This window comes from Podarcis raffonei, chromosome 4, assembly GCF_027172205.1.
Source record: "Podarcis raffonei isolate rPodRaf1 chromosome 4, rPodRaf1.pri, whole genome shotgun sequence".
Classification (NCBI taxonomy): Eukaryota; Metazoa; Chordata; class Lepidosauria; order Squamata; family Lacertidae; genus Podarcis; species Podarcis raffonei.
Genome location: NC_070605.1, coordinates 20,628,501 through 20,654,682, shown reverse-complemented (window position 1 = coordinate 20,654,682; position 26,182 = coordinate 20,628,501). Strand labels below are relative to the sequence as shown.

Genomic DNA, 26,182 nt, shown 5'->3' with positions numbered 1-26,182 from the left:
TGATTTCTCACTATGAGGTTTACAACATGTTTTCCTGAAATGCTTTTTTGATGTATCTAGATCCAGCCCAGTCTGTCCCCTCTTCTCCCTCTGACAAAGCAATGTCATCCCACCACCAATTCCCTGGCTCTGAGTCTTCTTCCCTGGGGGTTCCCCAGCTGGGGCCTTCCACCTCTTTTCTGCATCCAGCCAATCCATGACACAGCGTCTCTTCAGGGTTTCAGGCAGGGGACACTGCTAGGTGCGCCTGGAGATGCCACTGGGGAGATGAACATGGGACCGCCTCCATACAGGTGAGCTACAACTCTTCCCCAACCAATTAGTAATAAAAAATATGTAAAACTGCTTCACCTATAAGAACATTTTTTAAAAAACAAAATATGTGTAAAAAACAAATCCAATTCTAACAGGAATAAAAACCCTCACTTTAAAGGTTTGTTGAAAAAGGGAGATCTATAAGAGGTACAGATAGAGGTAAAAGGTAAAGGTAAAGGACACCTGGATGGTTAAGTCCAGTCAAAGGCGACTATGGGGTTGTGGCGCTCATCTCGCTTTCAGGCCGAGGGAGCCGGCATTTGCCCACAGACAGCTTTCTGGGTCGTGTAGCCAGCATGACTAAACTGCTTCTGGCGCACCGGGACACTGTCATGGAACCCAGAGCAAATGGAAACTCTGTTCATCTTCCTGCCACAGCAGTACCTATTTATCTACTTGCACTGGCCTGCTTTCAAACTGCTAGGTTGGCAGGAGCTGGGACAGAGCAATGGGAGCTCACTGCATTGCGGGGATTCAAATCACCGACCTCCTGATCGGCAAGCCCAAGAGGCTCAGTGGTTTAGACCATAGCACCACCCACGTGATGATACCAACCTCATGTAAGATTTACCAAAGGGTAAATGTTGTCACACTAAATGCCCAATTCGTACATTGAAGGGATTGGATCTCTTGATGAGATGGTATTTGCAGGAGACCATTGCTGAATGCAATGATCAGTTGGGTATATATGGAGAGAGGTTACTTTTTAGGCCAATCTACACAGGGTTGCCCTGTCAGGGTCTGAATTCGAAGCACTGCTAGGAGCAGTTTCTAGCTCATTTGATTTCCTTAGCATGTACAGTTGAAGGGTCAAAGCAAAATACAAACTAATAGACAGAGACATTCCTACTGTGTCTTTGGGAATAATTTTATTATTATTATTCTGAAAAGGCTTTATCTTAATTAGAATACACAACTGAGTACCACTTAGAATAATTTCTAGTTCTTAAAAAGAAAACAAGACCAGGCACACAAAAACATATTTTCAGAAGGCAAAGGATGGAAATGCTGAATTCTTGGCGAACCCCCACAATGAACAGCAACATTGATTTAACTGTGTGCTTAGCAATCATGAGCATTAGTGACCGTTGATTTCACAAGGAGAAATAATGCTGGCTTATTTAATGAGCCAACAGGTAATGTTTGTATTTCTGCTAATTATGATGGAGATGTGGAAGCACTGAAATGTTTAATGGAAATCTTTTTGAAAGGCAAAATGCCAATATACTTATATGATGCTGAGAAATAGTTTTGTGTAGCTTAAAGCAATTGGATGCCTAAAAACCGACTCCTTTGGGAAATAAAAAGTTGTCCAGTCCTATAAATATTCAATGCTTTACTAATCAGAACTTCTTGAAAACAGGTGCAAAACAATCAATGATACATCCAGAAAGTTGTATAAAGCATATGCTTATTCAAACATAGGTTCTTCTTCTTAAATATATAACATAATTACAATTAGAGCCAAAATCAATGCTCTGTGCCTCCCATAGCCTGCATTAGCCTGCATCCAGCCTAAGGCTATGCAGCTCCTGGAGAACATCTTATCGCATCTTTATACAACATCCTTCACCTCTCTGTGCCTGGAAACAGAAGACCAAGAGGCAACTCCCTTTTAAAAAGAGGATTTGCAACTGAATACCTCAGGCATATGATCTAAGGTTAAACACTCACATGAAAGCTAGCAGAGAACACCAACAGTTAATTATCAACCTGTTAAGAGCTCAGAGAGAGCTTTAGTATGCTGAACAATTTTCCAGTGTTAAACCCCTTCTTCATTTCAGTGGGCAATTAAACAATTATACTTAACATTTCATACCTTGGACTTGATGACTTTTGGGCCCCATATCTCCTGATTTTCTTGCGTTGTTTCAATTTTTAATGTTTATATTTGAATGAATATGTGGTTTTTATACTTTCAAAACTGCTTGTAGAAGCCCATTTTGGCACTGAGCAGCATACAATTCAAAAAATAGTTTAATCATCATCATCATCATTATGTGCCTCCCTTTCTATGGTAATGTGCTTCTCTTACCGAGAAGAGTGATAAACCAACCATGCTGCATTTGGGGATCTTTCTGCTCACTGTGCTAATTGGGTCCTGGATCTCTGCCCCCAAGTCCTTCCCATGGGGCATGAGTCTGTTAGACCCCTGGCCATAACAGTTAGTTGAAAACTTCCAGAAATAGACCAAATACAGCAGCTCTCAGGGAAAGAAGATGAGTTTCAATTTTAAAAAAAGCTTACAGGTGACCCAAGTATTCACCGTGTGGTCCTTGGAGCCACTTTAAGAAGTGCTATTTGAAAAGTACCCTTAGATTAAGCATCTCTTGAGAGCCTCCTCACTTAGCTGCTCACGACCGTCACCCCTTTGAAACTGATTGTTTTAATTGAGCGAGTGGCTTCGAGGACTCCCTTTGTTACCATTAAACGAAACTGCCACGCTCACCTCTCCGGCTTCCCCCAGCCCAACTCATTTAGCCAATGATTTCTTTTAAAAGGCTGCAATTTATCTCTCCATTTCATTACACCAAATCTCTAGGAGGTAGTTTAACCCTAAAATGGGAGCCATTATCTAAACCTGCTTTAATTTGAACTGTTAAGTGATTCACTTCAGAAGCTGTGGGGTTTCCTTTGTTCAAATTGGTTAGGCGTTGAAGTAAATGGTTTGGCAATATTACAGAAACGTACCCCTTATAATATGGTGGAGGGACACCCAAACGCTCCTTGCTTTGTAAAACCGTTCCAGAACTATACCACCTTAGATTGTAGGCGTGCATGTTGCAGGGCAGAATGATTCCCCATATTAGAAACAGTTCCTTGCACACAGTAAGTTGGGAATGCCACAAAAGGATTCTGGCCTAGTCATCACCCTTGACACATTCATATTTGATGCATGCTGTAGAAGGTAACAGATAGACCTCAGGGTGGGTTGCTATGTGTCCCTAGAAAAATGGGATCACCCTGTTTTGGGACAAAAGTGTCACCTGTCCCATTTGGACTAATAATAATAATAATAATTAATGATTTATTATTTATACCCCGCCCATCTGGCTGAGTTTCCACAGCCACTCTGGGCGGCTCCCAATCGAGTGTTAAAAACAATACAGCATTAAATATTAAAAACTTCCCTAAACAGGGCTGCCTTCAGATGTCTTCTAAAGATAGGATAGGATAGCTGCTTATTTCCTTCACATCTGAAGGGAGGGTGTTCCATAGGGTAGGCGCCATTACCAAGAAGGCCCTGTTTCCCTGTTTCCCTGTAACCTCACTTCTCACAATGAGGGAACCGCGAGAAGGCCCTCAGCGCTGGATCTCAGTGTTCGGGCTGAATGATGGGGGTGGAGAGGCTCCTTCAGGTATACAGGACTGAGGTCATTTAGGGCTTTAAAGGTCAGCACCAACACTTTGAATTGTGCTCGGAAATGTACAGGGAGCCAACGCAGATCTTTCAGGACTGGTGTTATGTGGTCCTGGCGGCCACTCCCAGTCACCAGTCTAGCTGCCGCATTCTGGATTAATCACAGTTTCTGGGTTACCTTCAAAGATAGCCCCATGTAGAGTGCATTGCAGTAGTCCAAACAGGAGATACCTAGAGCATGCACCACTCTGGTGAGACAGTCCATGGGGAGGTAGGGTCTCAGCCTGTGTACCAGATGGAGTTGGTAGATAGCCGCCCTGGACACAGAATTAACCTGTGCCTCCATGTGAGTCCAAAATGACTCCCAGGCTGCACACCTGGTCCTTCAGGGGCACAGTTACCCCATTCAGGACCAGGGGGTCCCTCACCCCCACCCACCCCCTGTCCCCCCAAAACAGTACTTCTATCTAACCTCAATCTGTTAGCTGTCATCCATCCTCCAACCACCTCCAGCCACTCACACAGAACATTCACCGCCTTCACTGGTTCTGATTTAAAAGAGAGGTAGAGCTGGGTATCATCTGCATCCAGATGAACACCCAGACCAAACCCCCTGATGATCTCTCCCAGCGGCTTCATATAGATATTAAAAAGCATGGGGGAGAGGACAGAACCCTGAGGCACCCCACAAGTGTGAGCCCAGGGGTCTAAACACTCATCCCCCAACACCACTTTCTGGACACGGCCCAGGAGGAAGGAGCAGAACCACTGTATAACAGTGCCCCCAGCTCCCAGCCCCTCTAGACGGTCCATATTAGTGTTCATCCAGTCCAAAATGGTGCCTACTTTGTAGTTGGTGCGGCTGACAAGGAACCTGGTGTGAGCGAAGTTTTTAATGTTTGATGTTTTATTGTATTTTTAATATTTTGTTGGAAGCTGCCCAGAGTGGCTGGGGAAACCCAGGCAGATGGGCAGGGTAGAGATAATAAATTATTATTATTATTATTATTATTATTATTATTATTATTATTATTGTTATTATTATTATTATTATCCCTTCCTCGCCCCTCCTTCCTTCCCTCTCACTGGTGCTCCTCCTCAAATGCTGCCACTGGTCTAATATGGTGTTGGTTTGCTGCCCCTTGGGCCCCTCTGCCACTCCAAACTGACCTCTCGTCCTCCCTCCTCCCACGTCCTGCTTCACGCTTGAGTCTCTTCTGATGCCAACATGGGCAAGAGGCTGGAGCTACAGCTCAAATCATACTTGGGTGCCGGCCATCTACCTCTGGCCCCTGGCCGTCTATGTGAGTCAAGTGGCAGAACGGGGCTGGGGTGGAGAGGGAGGCAGGAGGCCGAATGTGGGGGACTCCCTTCCACAAAGCGGTGGAGAATTTGGTGTCATGAGAGTGTGTGTTGTCCATTAAACTTTAATTAGTTTAATGTTAAGTAAACGTCCAGTGCGCTTCCAACGCCATAAATCTTATCTCAGCAGAGAATTTCGTGCAGCGGTTGAAGAAGGCAGGAGAGTCAGTACCTTTCAATGAAGAATCCTGGAGCAAGCACTTTGGAACTCAGGAAAAAACTTTATTTACAAAAGAAAAACCCTGGCAATAAAGTACACATGCTTTTATCTCCGGCATAAAGAAAACTTTACTCTAAACTTAACTCATATCAGCAAACACGCCCATGGCCACAAACTGAGTCTGCGAGTCAGGTCAAAGGGGAAAAACACACGGGTGAACTGACTATTTATACAAACTAACTCACATTCCTGGATGCTTAATGACTTCCAGCTGCTCAGTGATTAGAGCGACTTGTTACCTCTTAACCCTTTAGTACCAACATGTGTGCCCCTCTATCCCCACCCACGTGCCTTGACTTGTATTTTGCCAGACCAAAGGTGGCAACCCTACTACTTAGGAGTGGTGATATGTCAGGGATAGGACCAATGGGCATTATCTGGCTGCTGCCAGATATTTTCTTATCGGCAGAGGAAATATCTGTATCTGTCTCCAACTGGCCCAGTGTTGGTCCCTAGCAGGGCTTCATAGCCCTGGCATTTACTCATCCATGCAGTGTTATAATGCCAGGCTTGGGAAGGAATTTCACAACTGGGTGCCACCCCTGAAAAACTACTTTTTCCAGTAACGTCCGAAGGCAGAGATACCTGAAGGCAGGCTTTTAAAGCTGGCATATGGAACACAGAGTGGACACAGGAAATGGATGCATCAGAAAATCTCATAGCTGTCAACCGTCCCTTATTTGGCGGGAAACTCCCTTATCCCAGCGCCGTGTCCCGTTGCTGTCCTTTATTGATGATGTCCCTTAAATTTCCCGGGTTTCAAAGGAAGCAGCTCCTCTCCCTCCCTCCTTGCTGGCCAGAGAGGAGGGAGGCTCCAACTGTGTTGGTTGGCTGCGTTGCTCACCCAGTAAGGAGTCTAAGAACGACTGGGGTGTGTGTGGAGCTTGCATGCCTTGTGCCGATCAAATCGGCCACATTGCCTGGGGACTCGCCTTTGCTCAGTGCTTCCCAGCGGAGAGGTGACGGTGGTTTTCCTTGCTGCATCCCCTTTGCTGGGTTGCTGCGCTGTGGGAACCACCACTTGAGGCTTTGTTTGGCTGTTGGCTGGTCTTTCTGCCTTTGGCTCGGAGGGGCTCAGAAGTTGAACATACCTGTGCCTGGAAAATCCCTTATTTTGGCTGCTGATCCCTTATTTTCGAGGCTGCTGGTCCTTTATTTTCAAATCTGTAAGTTGACAGCTATGAAATCTACATTTTGTGTTACAAGCTTTGAAAACTGTTTGGTTTGGAACATCTTATTGGAGAAGCTCATATTTCAGAACAGTGGATCTGATGTAACTTTCTAAGGTCCACCTAACGTTAACTACAAAATATGGAAATTTCTGAATGATGCGTCAGTGCAGCCACTGTCATGGAATAAATGCACGAGTTTTTAATGGTCTACAAAGATTTCTAGGTAAGCTGTAGAAAGATCCATTTTCTCCTAGGGATCAAAATGTAGATCTGTCAAGTGAGACCCAGAAAGATTTCTTTCCTAAGCTGATACCAATGTAAGACTTACCACCATCCCTCAAAGTCATGATTGAGGCCTGAATACCAAACAACTTCCCAGGAGATACATTATGCTAATCACTACCGCAATCAGTTATTTATCATTCTTACAGACATGTATTTTCCATTTATGCTAACAGGGTGGTTGATTGGATTTCTCTCATTAAATGGGCAGAGTCAAAACCAGTCTTATAAACTGCTGTTCAAGTTAATTGGGGAGTACTTTAGTACTTGGAAACTGAAAATTAAGGTTTTAAAATTATAACCTACATCAATCAGGTATTCTTCCTACATTAAGCCAAAATCAATCTGCTTAGTGTGCTCAGCATAAAGCTAAAGTAAAAAGAAGAAGAAGAAAAAGCATTTGCTGGAAAAACATATGAACTCATCAAGGGAAGGTAGACAATGCTTGGCAAGGACTACATGCTGTGTTTTTTGTTTGGGCTACTCAAGGAACTAGTCCATAAGTAATTAGACAAAGTAAATGTGCAGGTAGCATATCATTCCCCTCCATAGTTGTTCTTATCGTACATTGCTTCCATTTATTGAAGTCAAATAATTCCCATTTCTCTGCCTTTTCTGTTCTTATCCCTTTCCTTCTCCTCCTTTCTGTGGTCTGGCTCCCATAGTTAAAATAACTGTGATCCCAGAGCTAACATCTACTTATTGGATTCTTATAACTCTGGCCAGCTCCCAACAAAAAATAGTAAAAGCACAATACAACACCAAATGTTAAAAATTTCCCCATATAGTGCTATCTTCAGATGTCTTTTAAAAATCACATAGCTGTTTATCTGTTTGTCATCTGATGGGAGGGCGTTCCACAGGGCAGACATCACTACTGAGAAGGCCCTCTGCCTTGTTCCCTGTAACCTCACCTCTCACAATGAGAGAACCACCAGAAGGCCCTCAGAACTGGCTCTCAGTGTCCGGGTTGGACAAAGTGGGGTGTGCTTGGTATTACCAAGACAATGTAGTCATGGTTCTACTTTCAACATCATTGTATATCACGATCAGTTCTTATGATAGGAAGCTGAGGTGGTACATGCAACCAGGACTGCAGCCATATTGGGTCGTATTTGACAAAATTGTCCTGTTTATGCAAGGACTTCTCCAAAGGGTCATCTGGTGACCTGCTATGCAGGGAAATTTATTTAAGGGTTGAGTGGTTTCAGCCCTGAAAGCTCATTGTCATGAACTGGAAGAAGATAGGAAATCAGGGTCATGAGTTTGGAAAAGTTGCTTGAGGACTAAAACCAGTGCATCACAAGCTTCTTTACTTTCTGGAACTGTATAGCAGTCGAAGGCAAACCACCCACTCCACTGACAACATTCAAAGCGCAGCAACAATAATCTGTTCTAAGAACATCCAAGGATGATTTCCTCTTTCTGTCTCAAGTATTTGTTTTGAAACATAAAGGAACCACAAGACTTCTTGTCTTTTCTAAGGTAGCTTTCAGAGGTACGCATCTAATCCACCAAGGATAATCTTTATCTCAGGTGGCATCCAATACAATACAACGCTCTTCCCAGGACAGCTTTTCGATATATGGATGGATTTAGAAACATGTTTACCAAAGATAATGGGTTGGTTTGGCACTGCGCTTGCAAGCTCGTGATGTTTTTCAAAAAGGGGCACTCGAAAGGACGATTGGATCTCGCCATCTCAAAAAGCTTCCTTCGTGTCACAGATAAGGCGCCATATCATTAGACGACAGAAAGAGCTTGCTCAGCCAGGCGTGAGGTCAACAGCATAAAATGCCACTTGCTAGGGCTTTGACACGGATACGCTTCATGAAGCCTTCAGTGTCTCCTCTTTTTCTTTCTTTAAATAATAATAATAATCAGATGGTTTCTGTTTCTGAAAAGAAATTGGTGCAATTTCCTGTCATAAACAACACCAGAGGTTCAAAATTATGCTGAGTATTGTCACTCCTGATTGGCAGGTGCCTGCCCCCTGCCTCGGTTGTTCATCTGCATAATTAAGTTCTTTTTCTATTATTTTATATTTGTATTTACTTATACTTTATTGTATTTACTTAGATTTTCCCTATTACAATCAAGAGGCATATTGTCTCTGTTTCACTCAGAGAAGGGGCAACAGATAACCCTGTAGTAGGAAAATATTTTGAGAACCTTGAGAACGGGGTATAATTATCAAGCAAAACGACTTAGGCCCAATTTGTACCCAGCCAGTGTAGACTGCCTTGTGTCCAGTCTGCAACATCAGATTCCATGTGGCCTCAATAGAAAAGTGGTGTGTGTGTGTCTGTATCCCTCTATATATTGTTGGACTCTTACTCCCAGCAGCCCCAGCCAGCACATCCAATGGTTAGGGATGATGCAAGTTGTACTTTAGCGACACAGGGTCACAGCCCCTTCAAATCAAATATAGATACTACCACTGGGAGGGGGGAATAAATGTAGTAAGGGGCATCGTGTTAAGGACAACCTCAAATTTTGAGATTCCTGGTTTTTGAGGCCAAGACGCATCTAGGTTTAGACATATGTGGGTCTGGAAGCAAATAATTGTTCTAGAAATAGGTAGAAAAATGAAGCTTATACCGAGTGTACATCATCATCATCATCATTATTACCGGTTTTATTATTATTATTATTGTCTGTTTTGCATCCCTTCCCAGTTAGTAATTAAGAAAGGAAACACCTTTTGTCTACACAAGATTGTTGATGATCCTCATGAAAAGAGAAAAGCAGATTGCAGATTGATAGAAGTTCTGACTGGCTTATGGATTTTCAATATATGCTGTTTGTCTGCATCAGCGAAAAGCATCAGGTCATTACAGCCTTCTGTGACATTCATAGTTAATTTACAACAAGGCCTCTTATAATATGCTACTTAAGCAACAGCCATTCTATAATTGAAATTTCTGTCAAAGTGCCGACAGTAACAATCTATTTTTATTTCCCAGGTTAAAAAAGAAAAGAAAAGAAAACTTGTTATGATTTTGCAAAGTCATGCGCCCTTAACAATATGCATGCCATAAAGCTATAGTGAGGAGTGCTTAGAAAAGTTCTAAACCTTCAATAAGTCAAATTATTAAAAGGTCAGAGAGGTTGTCAGTAAAGATGTGAGGCCTTTCCCTAACATAAAAAACCCTCTTAGGAATAAAAGCCTTCATTATGGAAGGTTGTCTCCAATGTAGCGTTAGGTAAGCTTTATATCAGGGAGATTATTATTATTATATATTTATTTATACCTCACTTTTTCCCCTGATGGGGAATCAAGGCAGCTTACAGATAAAAATAAGAATGCATAAAAACATAGGAAAATCATTCAAAAACAATTGAACACTGATAGAATTACTGTCAGGAGCTGGTGTGAGGAGCAGATCAGCAGTAAAGCACCTGATGTCAGAGATGTTAACTCTTTATCCAAAGAAACCAAAACAGCTCAGTCCTAGTGGTCACAGCAACTCTTGTCCCAATGAGACTGTTGTGAGATGGAAGGTCCCTGCTTTCTCACAACTGCCTAAGTCCTCTCCTCCCCTGGGTCCTTCCCAAGCACCCTGAGACTTCTCCACCTTGTCTGTCTTTGATCCACCCTCTTCATACCTCTTCTGGTCCTGGGAGGCCAGGTAGATGGGGAGCTGGTCGTAGTAGGAGGGAGAGACTCCCTGCCCAGTGTCCAACTCTTGACCTTGCTCCTCTCCAGCCTCCACTTCTGCCTCTGATTCTGGCCTCTTCCTGTTCACTAAACCCTGTTAAACCTTTTGGCTTCTGATACCTCCTCCTCCCAGTCTTCTCCCTCTGACCACTCATTGTCATCCCTCCACCATTTCCCTGGCTCTGAGCCACCTTCACTTTGGGGGTGCCTTTGGGGGTTCCCCAAATGGTCCCCCCCCCACTCCTCTGCATCCAGCCAGTCCATGACAACTACACACACACACACACACACACACACACACTAAACCCCCATCGTTCTACCCGGACGCTGAGGTCCAGCGCCAAGGGCCTTCTAGTGGTTCCCTCATTGCAAGAAGCAAAGAAGCAAAGCTATAGGGAACCAGGCAGAGGACCTTCTCGGTAGTGGCGCCTGCCCTGTGAAACGCCCTCCCATCAGATGTCAAAGAGATAAACAACTACCTGACATTCAGAAGTCATCTGAAGACAGCCCTGTTCAGGGAAGTTTTAAATGTGTGATACTTTAATGTATTTTTAATCTTTGCTGGAAGTCGTCCAGAGTGGCTGGGGAGACCCAGCCAGATGGGCGGGGTACAAATAAATTATTATTATTATTATTATTATTATTATTATCACACACACACAGATTTCCACTCGCAGAACAGAATCCCCCTCCTGCGCCAACAAGGGGGGGAGGTGGAATGGGGCTGGGGAACCCCCAGTTGTGTTTCTGAATATCATTTGCTGGAAACAACAGGAGGGAGAGTACAATTGTGCTCAGGTCCTTCTGCTCAGGCATCTGGTTGGCTGTAGTAGATTGGTCATTGGCCTGATCCAGCAGCTTCTTCATATGTTATTGAAGGAATGGGTTTCCCAAACCCAAAACTGACTGTGCAGGCAGTTTTAAAACTGCACCAAAATCCCTATTTTTCCTTAGCTAAAATGCATAAACTTGAGCCGTTGAGCAAATGCATAACAAGAACACAGCTCTCTCCTTTATCAGTTTGTGACGTCAGGGATGACCCTGTACTGTACCAGTAGAACAGAGAATACACGTCAGTGCCTTATCTCATGTCCTGACCACAAAAGACACAGAGACCTCAGTTCGGGAACAACGCCAGAAGCGTGTTCTCGGAGATGATGACCTCTTCCTCCAAGATAAGAGTAGGAAGAGGAAGATCCTTTTATGGTCAGAAGTACAGGAAGGAATTCCCTTTTATGGTTAAGAATACCAGAGCAAGAACATATGTGATGTCAACCTGCGTACATAGGCTGACGTGGTTGGATTTATATGGGAAGGAGGGAGAGGGTGCCTGGAGGATATATATAATGCATGAAACTTGTCATTTCTTTGGACTTGCTGTGGACTTGATCACGCAAGTGCCTTCTGCTATCCGGAGAGCAGAATAAACTCTTTCTTTGAACCAACCTCGGTGTCATTTGACTTCCTTCCTCCTGTCCTGGAGCAACGCAGACCCAATCAGTGAACTCCAATAAGGCTACATTATTATGTATTGTGACCCCCTGCAGTATTTACAAGCACTGGCACTTGTCTGGCTGCTTTCATTCGTTGTCCCAACCCTCAAGCTGGACCATCTCTCGCATCATAGGCAGGTTTCAAAACAACAACCAACCAAACCCAAATATGTAGATCACCACTTAAAAAAAAGCAACTGTACATCTAAATTTACAGTTGCCTGCTAGGCTGAAGTTTGCTGAAGGAGCCTGCTCAAGTGGAAGTGAAAGTTCAAAGAATGCCATTGGTTTTGCAGAATATATCACATGTGGCTTTTGCTGAGCGGCCATTATGTTCAGGAGTTGTATGTCCACATTGGAGTGCATATGGAGGTCATATTCAATTCCAGAGATCTCTCTCCCAAAGCTGCTTTCCATTCATCACTGCTCTGAGCATGCAGAATTGAAACCATACCATTCAGCATTTGACAGGACATAAGATAAAAGTCAATAAAAAGAGAATAATTTATTAAAAAGATCTAATGTTACAAGAACAGTACACAGGAACCAGTATTTGACTGTGTCTTTCACATAGTATATACCATTATATATAGTAAATATATACACGCTGTATACAAGATATCTAACATTTTTGAGACGGGACTTTGTTTCGGTTTCTGAACAAAGTTCTTTTTTTTTCTCCTCCTCCGATCATTTTTCAAAATTATCATGACGTTATACAAAAATACAGTCTTCCCAGTTAAGTTGGACTGCTCTGTTACAATCTCATCCAAAGGAAACAGAAAAAAAGAAATCAAACTGACAAACCTCTTTTTGCAGCAAAACAGCCAAAGACCCCCAACCCCTTCAAACAAAAGAATAACATCCAGAAATAGGTGTCGTAAGATGGAAATGTCATCTTCTACAAAGGAGGTGGCAAACATTTAAAACATGTTTATTAATAGGTTGAAGATGCAACATACAATGTTCTGCACAGGCTAGAAAGAAAACATACCCCTTTGCAACCCTGCAATGTAATTTGTCAATGGGATGTTGGGCTTTGGTGCAGCTAACTAAAGCTTGGCCATTCAGATCTATGGCACAATCTCCTGGACCTTACTGGGGACATATATCAGAAAAGCCTATTGGTCGCGTGAGATGTGCTGCAAGCTTGCAAACATGCAGAGATCCCACTGCAGGTTATTATGGGATTCCAGAACATGCCTATAAGGAACTCTTACGTTCTGTGGACTGCGTTTGGAAAGCTGTGCTTTATATGTCATTCTCCTTTGTTGAGTTACAGTCATTGTTTATGATCCAAAAGAAGAAGAAGAATGTTAGCATACAGGATTCCTGTTGCATATAGCATTGGGAGCAACCCACTCCCTGGTCTACATAATTTCAGCATTCCTTCATCAATGAGGTGACAAAGACACCCCAAACCCAATTCATTGAGGAGTGTTTATTCAAGATTCTTCTGATGACGTCATGAGTTTCTGCGCCAATCTGTGCTTCTCCTGACATTGATAGGATCCTCCGTCTGCTTTATGTTGGTGGGGGCAGAGAGGGACCAGTCAATGTTGGGATGAGCATTGTGTGTAGGTTGGACTCAAGGCTCCAGTGTGAATCTGAAAAGTTCATCAGGATTGTACCAAGGCCCAGTCACCTCTGTGTACTGCAGGATGGGTTTTCCAAACTTGGGTCTCCAAGTTGTTTTTGGACTACAGTTCCCATTAGCCCTGACCACTGGGATGATGGGAGTTGCAGTTCAAAAACAGCTGGAGACCCAAGTCTGGGAAACCCTGGATTAGTCTGTCTACTGAACTTATTTGTGGAGCTAGCAGGGATAACTGGATCAGAGCTGTGGTTGGGCCAGGAAGCTTTCTCATTAGACACTGTCACTACACGGTGTGATAGGGCCCAGAGCCATCAGGTAATATTCTGGCATTTTAAGATGTTTTAAGCTGCATTTCAGAGATCATTTGTTGCCAACGCCAGTTCCTGACTGCGGAATGTCAATTTGCTACATGCATATGAGTGGCTGGAGTGGCTGTGTGTCCTACTTTACAGAGCCCAGGCCTCTATCCGAAGGGTTGTCAGTTCTGTTTGAAGGACTGTCAAATTCCTATTTAATGATTCAGAACTGTAAGGAGAAAGGGCAGATGGGCCTCGAAGTCACTCACCAGATGTTCACCCCGAACACTAGGCTAAGCAGGCACACAAGCAAAACAAGAAGCCTTTCATTTCTCTTGAAAGTTATAGTCATGATTTCTAAATGAAATGTTCCTTCCTATCTTATGCAAGGTTACATTCTTATTGATTTTTGTAAGCCATTGCCTAAAGGGTAGGGTATAAATGCTGTAAAACAACAGCAATAAATAAAAAAATAGCAATAAATAAAAAATTGCATTCACAATTAGCAATACAAATTCTATGCTAATATGCTTTTGGTGGTGCATAGCAAAGAATGACACTTTCCATAGCTGGTTCTTCTTCTTATTTATTAAATTTATTCGTTGCTTCTTCTTGCCCCAGGCAACTCAAAGCAACTTTTTAAAATGGAAAGACCTGGTTCATCTTTCCCGAATAGGTTTGTAGCAATTGCACTCTTAATTTTCTGCTTTAAAGTTATGGACCTTCCTTTTTTATCACTCTAGAATTACATTCTCTCTCTTTGCTCACCACCAGAGGCAGCTGCTTCCTCCTCCTCCCGCCCCACCCAGGCATCTTTCAGCATGTCCTTCAATTGATTCATTAATTGCTGCTTTTTAGACTTAGAGGTTTATATTGTTAAGAAAGGGCTCTGAGGAAGTCTTTATCTTGCCTCTAAAACCCGCAGTGCTCATTCTAACCATTGTCTCAGTGTCGCAGTGGTGTAGAAGTCCTTCTTCCCCTCCTTTCTAAGGGAGCATTATGCATCGAAAGACGAAATCGGGAGGTGGCAGAATGAAGAAGAAGAGTTTGGATTTGATATCCCGCTTTATCACTACCCGAAGGAGTCTCAAAGTGTGCTAACATTCTCCTTTCCCTTCCTCCCCCACAACAAACACTCTGTGAGGTGAGTGGGGCTGAGAGACTTCAAAGAAGTGTGACTAGCCCAAGGTCACCCAGCAGCTGCATGTGGAGGAGCGGAGATGCGAAGCCGGTTCCCTAGATTATGAATCTACCGCTCTTAACCACTACACCACACTGCTCTTCCATTTATTTTCCAAGGTGGGTGGTAATAGAATGTAGCAAAACACCCACCTGACACTGCACACTTATCTTACTTTGCCTGACATCACATCTGCACCATACATTTAAAGCGCACTTAAAGCACATCACTCCCCCCCAAGAATTCTGGAAACTAGTTCCTTCTCAGAGCTACAATTCCCAGCACTCTTAGCAGCCTTCTGTCCCCAGGATTCTTTGGGGGGGAAGCCACATGCTTTAAATATACAGTGTGGATGTGACCTGACTTTCTATCTGTCCTTTTAAAAACAGCGGCACCAGCCTATGTGGGACATACCCCAAAGAAAGCAAAATAAACAGAAATCCCTGGATTCCATACATGTTTCCTCTCCAAAGAATCTAGGGCTGGCAGTTGCCCAAAATTCCATGACTAAATATGACAGTCTCAGGCTATATACTGACTTGCGCTGTCAGCATGATTCCTTCAAGCGTATATAACTTAAAAGTTGCTTCCTTGCCTTTGTGGCTTAGGGCCCTCGTATTTATGGGACCACATCTCCTGGTATGCCCCACAGAGGACCTTAAGGTCCATGAATAATCATAGTTTAGAGGTCCCGGTCCCTAAGGAAGTCAGATTATCCTCCACCAGGGCCAGGGCCTTCTCAGTGATGGCTCCGACCTGGTGGAATGCTCTGTCCCATGAGACCAGGGCCCTGCAGGATTTAACTTCCTTCCGCAGGGCCTGTAAGACAGAGGTATTCCGCCTGGCTTTCAAGTTGAACTTAGCCTGATCTTTTATTCCCCTTCCTTCTCTCCCCCTCATCTTTTTATGAAGATTACCTGCTCTGGGATCCTACAGCTAATTCTCCCCTGGTCTCCTCGCTGGCCCAAATAGGACTAATTTAGCCAGCTAGCCCTGGTGATCATCTAATGTTTATTGGATGGATTTTCCCGCTAAGTTGATTTTTGAATTCTGAATTTATTGTTATTCACATTTTATACTGTATTTTATGCTGTTTTTTGTTGCATCAATTAAGTGTTTTAAATTTGTTGTTAGCTGCCCTGAGCCTGGTTTCCTCAACCGGGAAGGGCGGGGTATAAATAAAAAATTACTATTATTATTATTACTACTATATTCACCACCCTAGAGCATACCCACATGTGCGTTTTAACACAGACAAGAGCAGAGGTATTTCGGCTTGGGTGCTCCAGTCATGAGAGACCTTCAGAACTTCACCAGATGTACATGCACACACAAATACACGCCTCTTCACTCTGCATTGGAAAAAATGGGGAAATGTGTGGTACTGCAAAATAATCTCTGGGATTAAAATTGGCAGCAATGGTCCTAGCCCTTAAGTGGACTGGACATAGTAGCCTAAATCAAGAAATGGGGACCTGTGATAGTACCAGTGCTCTTTTTCTAGGAAAAAAGAGGTGCTGGAACTCACCATGAACGCCTTCGTTCTTCTCTTATAATGGCAATGGTGCCCACCTGAGAGGTGCCAGAACTGAGTTTCAGTGAGTTCCAGCTGGGGAAAAAAGGCCTGGATAGTACCCATAGTCAGGGTCACATTCAGCTTTTTGTTTTTCCATTTTTAACTTCAGTTCCCGAGAGTCCTCACAAAAAAAATAAATTGCCTGCATTTTAATGTGCATTTCCCCCAATATATTTGTTGCAATTTGCCTATGTATATGCTTTTTACAATCAGTTCCCCCCCCAACAAAATTCATTTTTTTGCATGTTATTTCCATGCATTTCTGTGCACATACTCTCATAATGTATTTGCACACTTTTTATTTCGTACGCATTTTGCTGTTGTTGCAGAACCGCATTGCAAAATTCAGAGGTGTGAATTTCAAAGGAGAGGTGCCTTCTGGTTTGCATATGGTTTCGGGAAGTGCAAGTTGGGTATGTCTGCATTAAAATGCAAAAGGAACCAAATCTCTTGTTAGGGATGGTAGATGAATACTCCCGAAACTTGAACCGATAGCTTACATAATATGAGTCAGACCAATATGGTGTAACAAACTAAGTGTAGACAGACGCAGAAAGATGGAGAAGGAGGGAAGGGAGAGGAAGGAAGGAAGGAAGGAAGGAAGGAACTTGATAGACAAATGGATAAAGCAATGCTAAAATAAAATGCAAGACAAAGAACTGAAAATGGGCCCAGTCCTATATTTGAAGATATATCCTGGATCTGGAGAGGCTGAAGGCCACTTGCTTAGAAAACAGTGTCTAACAGCATCAATTCCAGCGTTGCTTTGAACATGGCATTAACCTGTTTGAACAGTGTACGCGTTTTTGACTGCAAATCCAGGCAACACCTGTTTTGATCTCGAAATGCTTCTTGATATCCTTCAGCTGAATCACCAAATATAGACAGTACAGTACCATACAAAAATGGACTACAAAAATAAAGGTCTAAAGACTGACAGCTGTTTGAGGATAACAGCTCTGTCTCTTTGCATTCATTCGGGGTTTTTTGTTTACTTCCAGTTAGCAATGACTGGAGGCTATGATTAAATGCCTGGCGATGGTTTCATTGCCATTTGCATTCTCTATCAGCTATATTCTCGCTGTTAGAAAATAAGCATTCTCTCTCTCTCTCTGTTGTTAAGGTGGACAATAGCTGGTGCAAAAATAATACGGCTGTGTTTCATTCCTTGCCGAAATGCTTAGAAAATTACCTTGCAGTGAAAAAAAGTGACTCGCATGCCCTGAGAATAGAAACAGAGCAGAAAAACAATAAAAAATTACCATAGTTTGCTAACTTGATGTGGCTTCATTCATTATTATTTTTAAGGTGACATTTTCTACAATGATTTAGAAAAGGGACCACATAATGTAACTTTTGCCATTGTGTCTTTCCAATGTGGGAAAAAAAGCAATAAAGCCAGCCTTATGAAAAGAGGGAGTGGGGATTTAGACTCCAAATATTTATCAAACTTTTTTTCTTTAAAAAAACCAACCCATAACAACTCAAACAAAATAGATGTACTGTACTAGACGCCACGATTTAAACTACTCATGATACAAGACTGGTGTCAGCTAATATAGAAACGCATTAGAAAAGGAAAGTAAAATTGGACAGATTTTTTCCATTTGCTTACAAGAGTTCATTTCGTACAATCTGCATATTTTCTCTGTTGGGCAATAAATATCCCCTCCCCCATAGAGGACATTTACAAGAAACTGAAGAGAAGAAACCTGATGAATTGTTTTAGCATTATTCGCCACCCACAACACTCTTCCTGTTGCACCATGTGTGTTTCTCGTGTCTTTGATCATTGGGCTCTTTGCCTTCTGCTTCCTCCATGGATACAGAATTCCATCCAGTGATGTTATCAGGCTAAACCAATCAGAACGATGAATGAGGAAAAGGTCCACAGTCTGTCTTCACCACGAGGTTGACGGGACCATTAGTACCAAAAGGAACGTTACAGTCGATGACGAAGTAGAGAAAGCACGTAGGCTTGACTGAGAACTTGTGACTTTTCCACCTAGGACAATCAAAACAAGAGACAGAAACAAAGAATTTTAGAACTGTGGTGTTGGAATCGACCCAAAGAGTTGTCTAGTCCAACCCCCTATAATGAAGGAATCATAGCTAAAGAATCCCAGATAGAATGGTGATCCACGATGAGGTAGTAACTCCCTATGATCTGCTGTGATTTTAACACACAAATACCTTGAGAAAAATTCAGCACAAGGGACTCTTTGATCCAACCCAGAATATTCATATTTATTATTTTTTTTGTCAGTGTGGGCTTACTGGGACAACACTGAAGATTCATTTTAATTACAACAGGTCTGATTGTTTTTCCCAAGTAGGATGGCTCTGCCTAGCCAAGACGTAAAATAAATAAATAAAATGCAATTAACTTTGCATTTGGCAAGAAATTATGAGAGTAAATAACCTTCCCTTTGTTTATTTGAAATGCATGTCCTTTGCATACTTATTAATCAAGTAACATTAGTTATTGTTAATCAATGCAACAGTAAACAATGCTCTATGTCATCCTCCGTTTTAAAATTAGCACTGTCGGTCCTTTATTGGCTGAGTCTGTGTAAACAAACTAGGAAGGTAATGTTCTTTCTTTATGAAGTACTCTCTCTTACTCATGTTTTGTTGACAAGAGGACTCTGGTGGGACTCTTACACCCAACTGAGATTTATATCAGAACTTTGGACCTTTCGTTGGTGTTTCAGCAGAGAAATATGTGAGCACAAGTTTAGACCAGATATTTTCCTGATGTACACTAAGGGAAAAGCTGATGTGGTGCTGTTGTCAAAAAAACTCTGGATTGCATTATGGGTTGGTTTTCCACTTCCAGCCATTGTTGTGGGGGAAAGTGTGTGTGTGTGAGAGAGAGAGTGTTCAGAAACAACCCTAAATTAACACTTGTCCACCTTTGCTTTTGCTTCTGTCCACCATGTGGCTCACAGAAGAGTGCCTAGGAGAGAATGAGACCCTCAGGATTCAAAAACTTCTGCACCCCTGGTGCAAAGGATCATAGCCTGTGTGAGAACTTTCATGTTTCTGCAACAGCCGTTGCACATAAAACTCTGTAGAAAAAGCTTTCACCTTATTTAACCTACAGTCTTTTCAGTGGAGGGCATTCACCTGATCAGTGGAGAATCATCAAATAAATAAGCAATGAGATATCAAACATTGCATATGCACATGTGGTTTGACCCTAAGATGTTTCCAAGTCAGCCAGGAGGCAACATAGTTGGTGTCGTCCTCAACTGACTTGACTGAATCCCCTTTGATTTTGGCTGCAACATCAGGATTTAAACATTCATTTAGAATAACAAGCTGACCAAGACCCCTAGGACTTTGCTCAATATGCTGGAAGCAAAACTTGAGATATAGAGCACATGGAAGAGTCCATGCCACTTTAACAAACAGCAATGATACCATGCTATCTCATATATCGGTCACTGATAAGTCAGGATGTGTAATTTAGATGGATAAGCTTGCCACATCTGGTCTGTGGTATGACAATGGTGACAACACAATAACCCCCATCGTTCTGCCCAGACACTGAGGTTCCAGCGCCGAGGGCCTTCTGGCAGTTCCCTCACTGTGAGAAACCAAGCTACAGGAAACCAGGCAGAGGGCCTTCTCAGCACCCACCCTGTGGAACACCCTCTCACCAGATGTCAAAGGGAAAAACAACTACCAGACTTTTAGAAGACATCTGAAGGCAGCCCTGTTTAGGGAAGCATTTAATGGTTAATAGACAATTGTATTTTAATATTATGCTGGAAGCCGCCCAGAGTGGCTGGGAAAACCCAGATGGGCGGGGTATAGATAATAAATTACTGTTGTTGTTGTTGTTGTTGTTGTTGTTGTTACTACTGTACATTTCACTTCCTTACCTGAAAAAGATGGTACCCTGATTTGAGAGCTCGGCATCCCATCCCCTCCTTCACTGACTGCGCGGACCTCTATGATATAGACCCCGACATCAGGGAGAAGCACCACTGCAGATGTTTTCTGTGTTTCAATGACTTGACTGTTGCTGTCACCTTCCTGCCTAAACAAGACCTGCGGACAATATGAACAGCTGTAGAATATCTAGCATCCAATGAAGAACATGGCAATCAAAGCAAGGGCTAAGCAACTGAGAACTGGAATAAGTAAGAAGGACAATGTGTATGAAACTAAGCATGGTATGAAAAGAGTGGATAGAGACAGGTCGTCCCCACCCCCCCAATAATCTGATGCCATTCAATGAAACTGAATGTTGGAATCAGGCTGATAACTGCAGGTACCTCACGTTTGGCATCTCCATCAGTGTTAACCATAATTTATACTAACCAGAGTTAGAGAAGAGGTTTTATGGTGATTGATAAAATAGTGGCAGAGCACTGTAGTTAACACTCACCAGGGATGTAAGGAGGACATGGGCAGGAAACGAAAGGGAGGAAGGTTGCAAGCCAGCAAAATGCTCTTGAACTCTGAACCATGTGCAAGTTCTTGCCCTGCTACCCTTTTTCCAATTAATGTAAGATATGAACCTTCTGGACAGTGAGTGTATATGTTGTCTTGAGTGCTGTTGGAAGTATGTAAGTATTAAATGGGAGGGAGGGAGGGAGGGAGGGAGGGAGGGAGTAGGGCTGGATTTAGGTTTGATGAGGCCCTAAGCTACTGAAGATAATGGGGCCCTTTATATGTCCAGCTGCCTTTGTCAACAACAAATTGTCACTGTTTTTTGTGTTGAATATATGCTATATGGTAATTTATGGACCTAATAGGTATCTAAAGCCATTTGCACATAACAAAATATGTATTTTATTAAAATAATTGTTGAACTGAATTACAATTAAAAAGAAGTTTTTTAATAGTGAAATACAATTAAGAAGAAATATAATAATAGTGAAATAATTATTAATATATACTGTTGCTGTATGTAGGTTTTATTTTTTATCTTATATTTTCGAAATGTTCATCCAGGTTTTTTTTCCTTTAATTTTTTGGGGGCTTGGGGGGCTTGTTTAGTTTATACATAAATCTGGCACTGGGAGGGAGGGAGGAGAGATCATTTGGCTAAAGTGTATATGCACATTTGTATATGCATTTGAGATTGCAACTGGATGTACATGAAAAAGTGCATGCATTTTTTTTGTGGGGTGTGTGTGATCCAATAACCATTTTCAAACCACTTATGTGGGTAAAGAGCTTCTCATTCTCCAAAGCACCAAAAATGGAAGAGTGAAGCCATATGCTACGAGTACAGATTGCTGATATCCCCAACACAATCATAACAAATCTCAGTATTTGCACTTCTGCTCCATAACGAAAATATTAATTTTAATGGCATTTACAACACCTCATGTTTCTGGCTTTCCTTAAATCCTACTGCAAACACTATCAAATTGAAGCGTTAGCGCGGATTTCACTGCAGTCTGTTCCTATTAATAGTCAAATGGGGCTGCCTTAACGGCATCAGGCAGCATATATTATTCAGTTCATAATCCACAGTTGACAATCACCATATCCAAAATATACTAAGGTATAAAGGCATTTAATTTGATTTTAAGGCGTGGGTGGGTTGTCCTTAAAAAACGTAGTGCTTTTGCTTGAACTCCATGTTTAAAAGAGAAATGGAAATAGATGGCGACTGGAGGGTGGAAGGAAAGGAAGTAGGGTTGAGACATCCATCCTTACAGGATCTCTGGTTCAACTATTTCCTTTTTCATGTCAAGATGCAGCTCTGAGAGAACAACCTTCCATTGATGCCCATGTGGAAGAAGGCCTCTGTGTGCATATGCGTTGAGGAACCACATGCTCAGGCATGTTCTACGCAAGCGATTCCCCACCCCCATCCCCAGTCTAGTTGCTGGGATTCCACAACCATATCCTTCATGGCGCTGTCAGGCAAGGAAGGTCCAGAGGAAGGAATTAACTCTTTATTGTCAATAGACTGCAGTGGGTTCAGAGCAGAGTAAACACAGAATTCTACTTCACCCCCCCAAAAAAGAAATTTTTATAAATAAATGAAGTATTATAAGTTTAATTCTTTAAAATAGCAACAACAGCAACATCTTATTAATTAGTTTGTTTAATTCCAAGCTGAAAGACATTGTTTAACCGCTAAAGTTCCAGTGTTCCAGTGACGTTTGTTCTTTGTATGATCAGTTCTGTATAATTGGTTTTGTTCCATTCCGAAAATGAATTCATTTTACAGTGGTACCTCGCAAGACGAATGCCTCGGAAGACGAAAAACTCGCAAGACGAAAGAGTTTTTCGTTTTTTGAGTTGCTTCGCAAGACGATTTTCCCTATGGGCTTGCTTCGCAAGATGAAAACGTCTTGCGAGTTTGTTTCCTTTTTCTTTAAAGCACTTGAAGAGGTGCAGTTGCAACTGACCGTGCTTCGCAAGACGAAAAACCGTGCAAGACAAAAAGACTCGCGGAACGAATTAATTTCGTCTTGCGAGGCACCACTGTATTATCCTGTATGACTGAATATTGGCAGAGGAAGTGGCATTGTAGAATAGCGATGATCTTTATTGTCAAAAGTGCGCTTACAAGTTAGGAAAAGGCAGGTCCATCAGTCCTACGTCTCTCAGCTACTTTTAGGTGCACAGCCGATGAGGAAGTTGCCGTGACAAAAATTCACCCTAACCTGACCTCAGCTTATGTATCTTCCCCAAGCAGTCTAAGACTCTACTTGCATGTAATCTACTTCTGCTCCTCCCATTTCAATCCTCTTCTGGTCCTGGGAGACAGTGGCCCAGGAGAGGTGGGGGCAGGAGGAGGAGCTGTGGAAGCCCTTAACTCTCCACCAGCCTGACCTCTCTCCCCTTCCTCCTGCACCTGTTTTTCACTCTCCATTCTTGCAGCTTCTCCTGCTTCTGCCTCTCCTGTCCAGGCTGTTACAAGCTCCCCTGGATCACTCATCTCTTCTTCCAAGTCAGTCTCTAACCCCCCTTCTCTTGGCGCCCACTCGTCAGTATCCAACCACCACTCCTCAGTGCCCAGTCAGTCCCTGACAATACCTTAGCTTCATTAGCTCAGAAAGAATGAGCTGATTGGCTACCCTTCCCTCAAATGCTTATGTCATGGCAGGTGCAAACAAGCCAAGAAATCTTCCATAAACCATGGTTTCCCATTTTGTACCAACCAGGAAACTATGGTTAACGGCTTTGGAAATTTCAAATAGCACTGATCTGCTATTTTTGAGAGGAGGAACTAGAATTAAGCCCCCACATTTTGCCCTACCCAACGGGCAGCTGATCAGTGCAATTGCTAATTGTTTGAGAAGGCTAAGCACATACAGGCTTGGCTAATGGAAACCGACACATGGATCGGGGCCTGCGAATTCGATACTTTGGCTTCTCAGTGCTGAAGAGCCTTGCAATGCACAGTGTGAGATAAGGAAAAAGAGAGGAATGAAAGAACATAGAATTCCGGAGAACGAGATGGTAGATATGTCGAAACTGACCTTGTATCCCATGACATCTGATTCATTAGCTAAAGGTTTAACAGGTTCCCATCCCAAGGAAACGTGGGAGCCATCTTGTATCCACATAATGTTGCTTGGCGCTTGGCTAGGAGCTGAGAGGGAAGATAAAAACAAAGAATGTTTTGAAATACATTTTTGAAAATTTGGCAAGAGCACCCAAAGAGCCAGACAAAGTTCAGTGACATAGTCTCTTGTTCCAGAAGTGTCATTTCAATACCTACTGGATTGTTTCATCTCCCCTTCCTATTCCATGCCAAAACCTGTTGGCCTTATTTTCCTGAAAGGTAACTTCTTGAGAATCTCAAATGCTCTCAGTCCTCCTTGGAATACAGATCCTTTGAAGTGAGCTCCTGAAGCCAAACAACACAGCAGCCCTATTTTGTTATTCAGCATCTAGTATCTACCTCTCTCCCACAAGGAAAGGAAGACCAAGAGAAAGGAATGGAAGCCTTATTAGGGCTGTACATTATGAGGAGGAGAAGAAGAGTTGGGAACCTACGAGATTTCTTGGTGGTGGCACGGACGGCGCTGCTGGGTGGTCCATACCCTGCTGAGTTGTACGCCTTCACTCTCAGGTGGTATAATGTGTTGCCTTCAAGCCCTGTCAGAATGATGGATGACTCATTTCCTTCTGTCCTGGTCTTTTCAGCCGCTTCCTCTTGTTCCATATCTTTCCAGTAACCAACCTGCCAATGGAGAATTGTGTGAGCGATTGACCACGACACTCATGGGGTTCTTTCCCTAATTATGTACATTCATAATGTCCATAGCACTATGGAGTGTACAGCCCTCTTTGAGAAAATGTCAAGAGGACTGGAGTAACTCCACTAAGAGGAAAGGTTGCAATGCTTGGATTTTTTTTTTTTCCAGTTTAGTATGTGGGGGTATAAGACAGAGGTGTATTAAATTACAGTTGATGTAGAGAAAGTGAATAGACATTTTAAAATCTCTCCTTCATATTACTTGATTCAGGGGTTTTCCAATGAAGCCAGTGTGGAGACGTTCTTCATGACAGGCGTAGAGAAGTACAGTGGTACCTCGGGTTAAGTACTTAATTCGTTCCGGAGGTCCGTTCTTAACCTGAAACTGTTCTTAACCTGAAGCACCCCTTTAGCTAATGGAGCCTCTTGCTGCCGCTGCGCCGCCGGAGCCCAATTTCTGTTCTTATCCTGAAGTAAAGTTCTTAACCTGAAGCACTATTTCTGGCTTAGTGGAGTGTGTAACCTGAAGCATATGTAACCTGAAGCGTATGTAACCCGAGGTACAACTGTACTTCTTCCCACCGCACAGAGTTAAATAATGGAATTCATTCCCACAAATTGTGATAATGGTGACAAACACCTTGGGAAAGGATTAGACAAATTCAGGGAGCATTGGTCTCCAATGGCTACATTCCCTCCATAATAATATGCTGGTTTAGGTTTATTTCTTTTATTCCCACCTATAAATAATTATATTAAACCATGTCCCTAGCAGTCAGAAATAATTACTGTAATTTAGATTGAAGTACAATGCGTTTCATCATAGTGGGGAAGGCTGCGGTGATCTGCATAGCTGCTCAGTCTGCTCTTCAAGTGCTTCTATCTGCTGATGGGAAACTCTTTTATCCTTAAACTGGACTTTGATTGGACAGCACTTCGAATGGAAGGTGTCTTTGAGAGAATTGTAAAGTAGGGCATGCAGCCACCTTATGGATGTTAGAATTCCTGCTCCATGATTGCAGTCATGGGATTGTTGTCTTTCACAGGATGGTATATGTTTTGACTCCACAGAGTGGGAAGTGACGGAGACAGGATGTTTGTGTTACTGTGTTTCCTGAAGTGGGACTATTGTCCTTTGTCCTTTTTCTCTTTGCTGTCTGATGCTAGAGAGAGAGGGAGCCATGTTGCAGTGCCCTGTGTGTGTTTATATGTAAATAAAGTAGATTAGCCAAAATGCTGAGTTGCTGAGGTCTGTCACACATGATGCGCAAACTTTGTGGTTCCCTAAGTGTGCCGGTGCTGGTTGGCATCGGTCACTGTGATGTTCAGGGTGAAGAAAGCTTATGAAGCTCCTGAACGATCGACCAGGAGGGAGGGAACATGCCAGTCAGGCATGTGTCTCTACCAGGGTCCTACTCGAGTGTAGGCTGAACTCCTGACAATGAAAAGGTCTCAAGGAAAACCACAACTCACTTCCAAGCGGGA

The 26,182-nt window shown here is 42.7% G+C and overlaps 1 protein-coding gene across 3 annotated transcripts in view; it reads right to left on the bottom strand.

Annotated features, from left to right (window-relative positions):
- Positions 1-12,351: 12,351 nt before the first annotated feature.
- Positions 12,352-26,182, bottom strand: part of CNTN5 (contactin 5) — a 667,536-nt gene continuing 653,705 nt past the window's right edge. For all 3 annotated transcript variants that reach the window (XM_053385671.1, XM_053385670.1, XM_053385673.1), the window contains 4 exons: positions 24,496-24,682; positions 23,976-24,088; positions 20,406-20,574; positions 12,352-18,520 (listed from right to left, as the gene is read on the bottom strand). In XM_053385671.1, the coding sequence (XP_053241646.1) occupies positions 18,417-18,520; positions 20,406-20,574; positions 23,976-24,088; positions 24,496-24,682 (573 nt within the window). In that variant the 3' untranslated portion in view covers positions 12,352-18,416. The remainder of the gene's footprint in view (positions 18,521-20,405; positions 20,575-23,975; positions 24,089-24,495; positions 24,683-26,182) is intronic.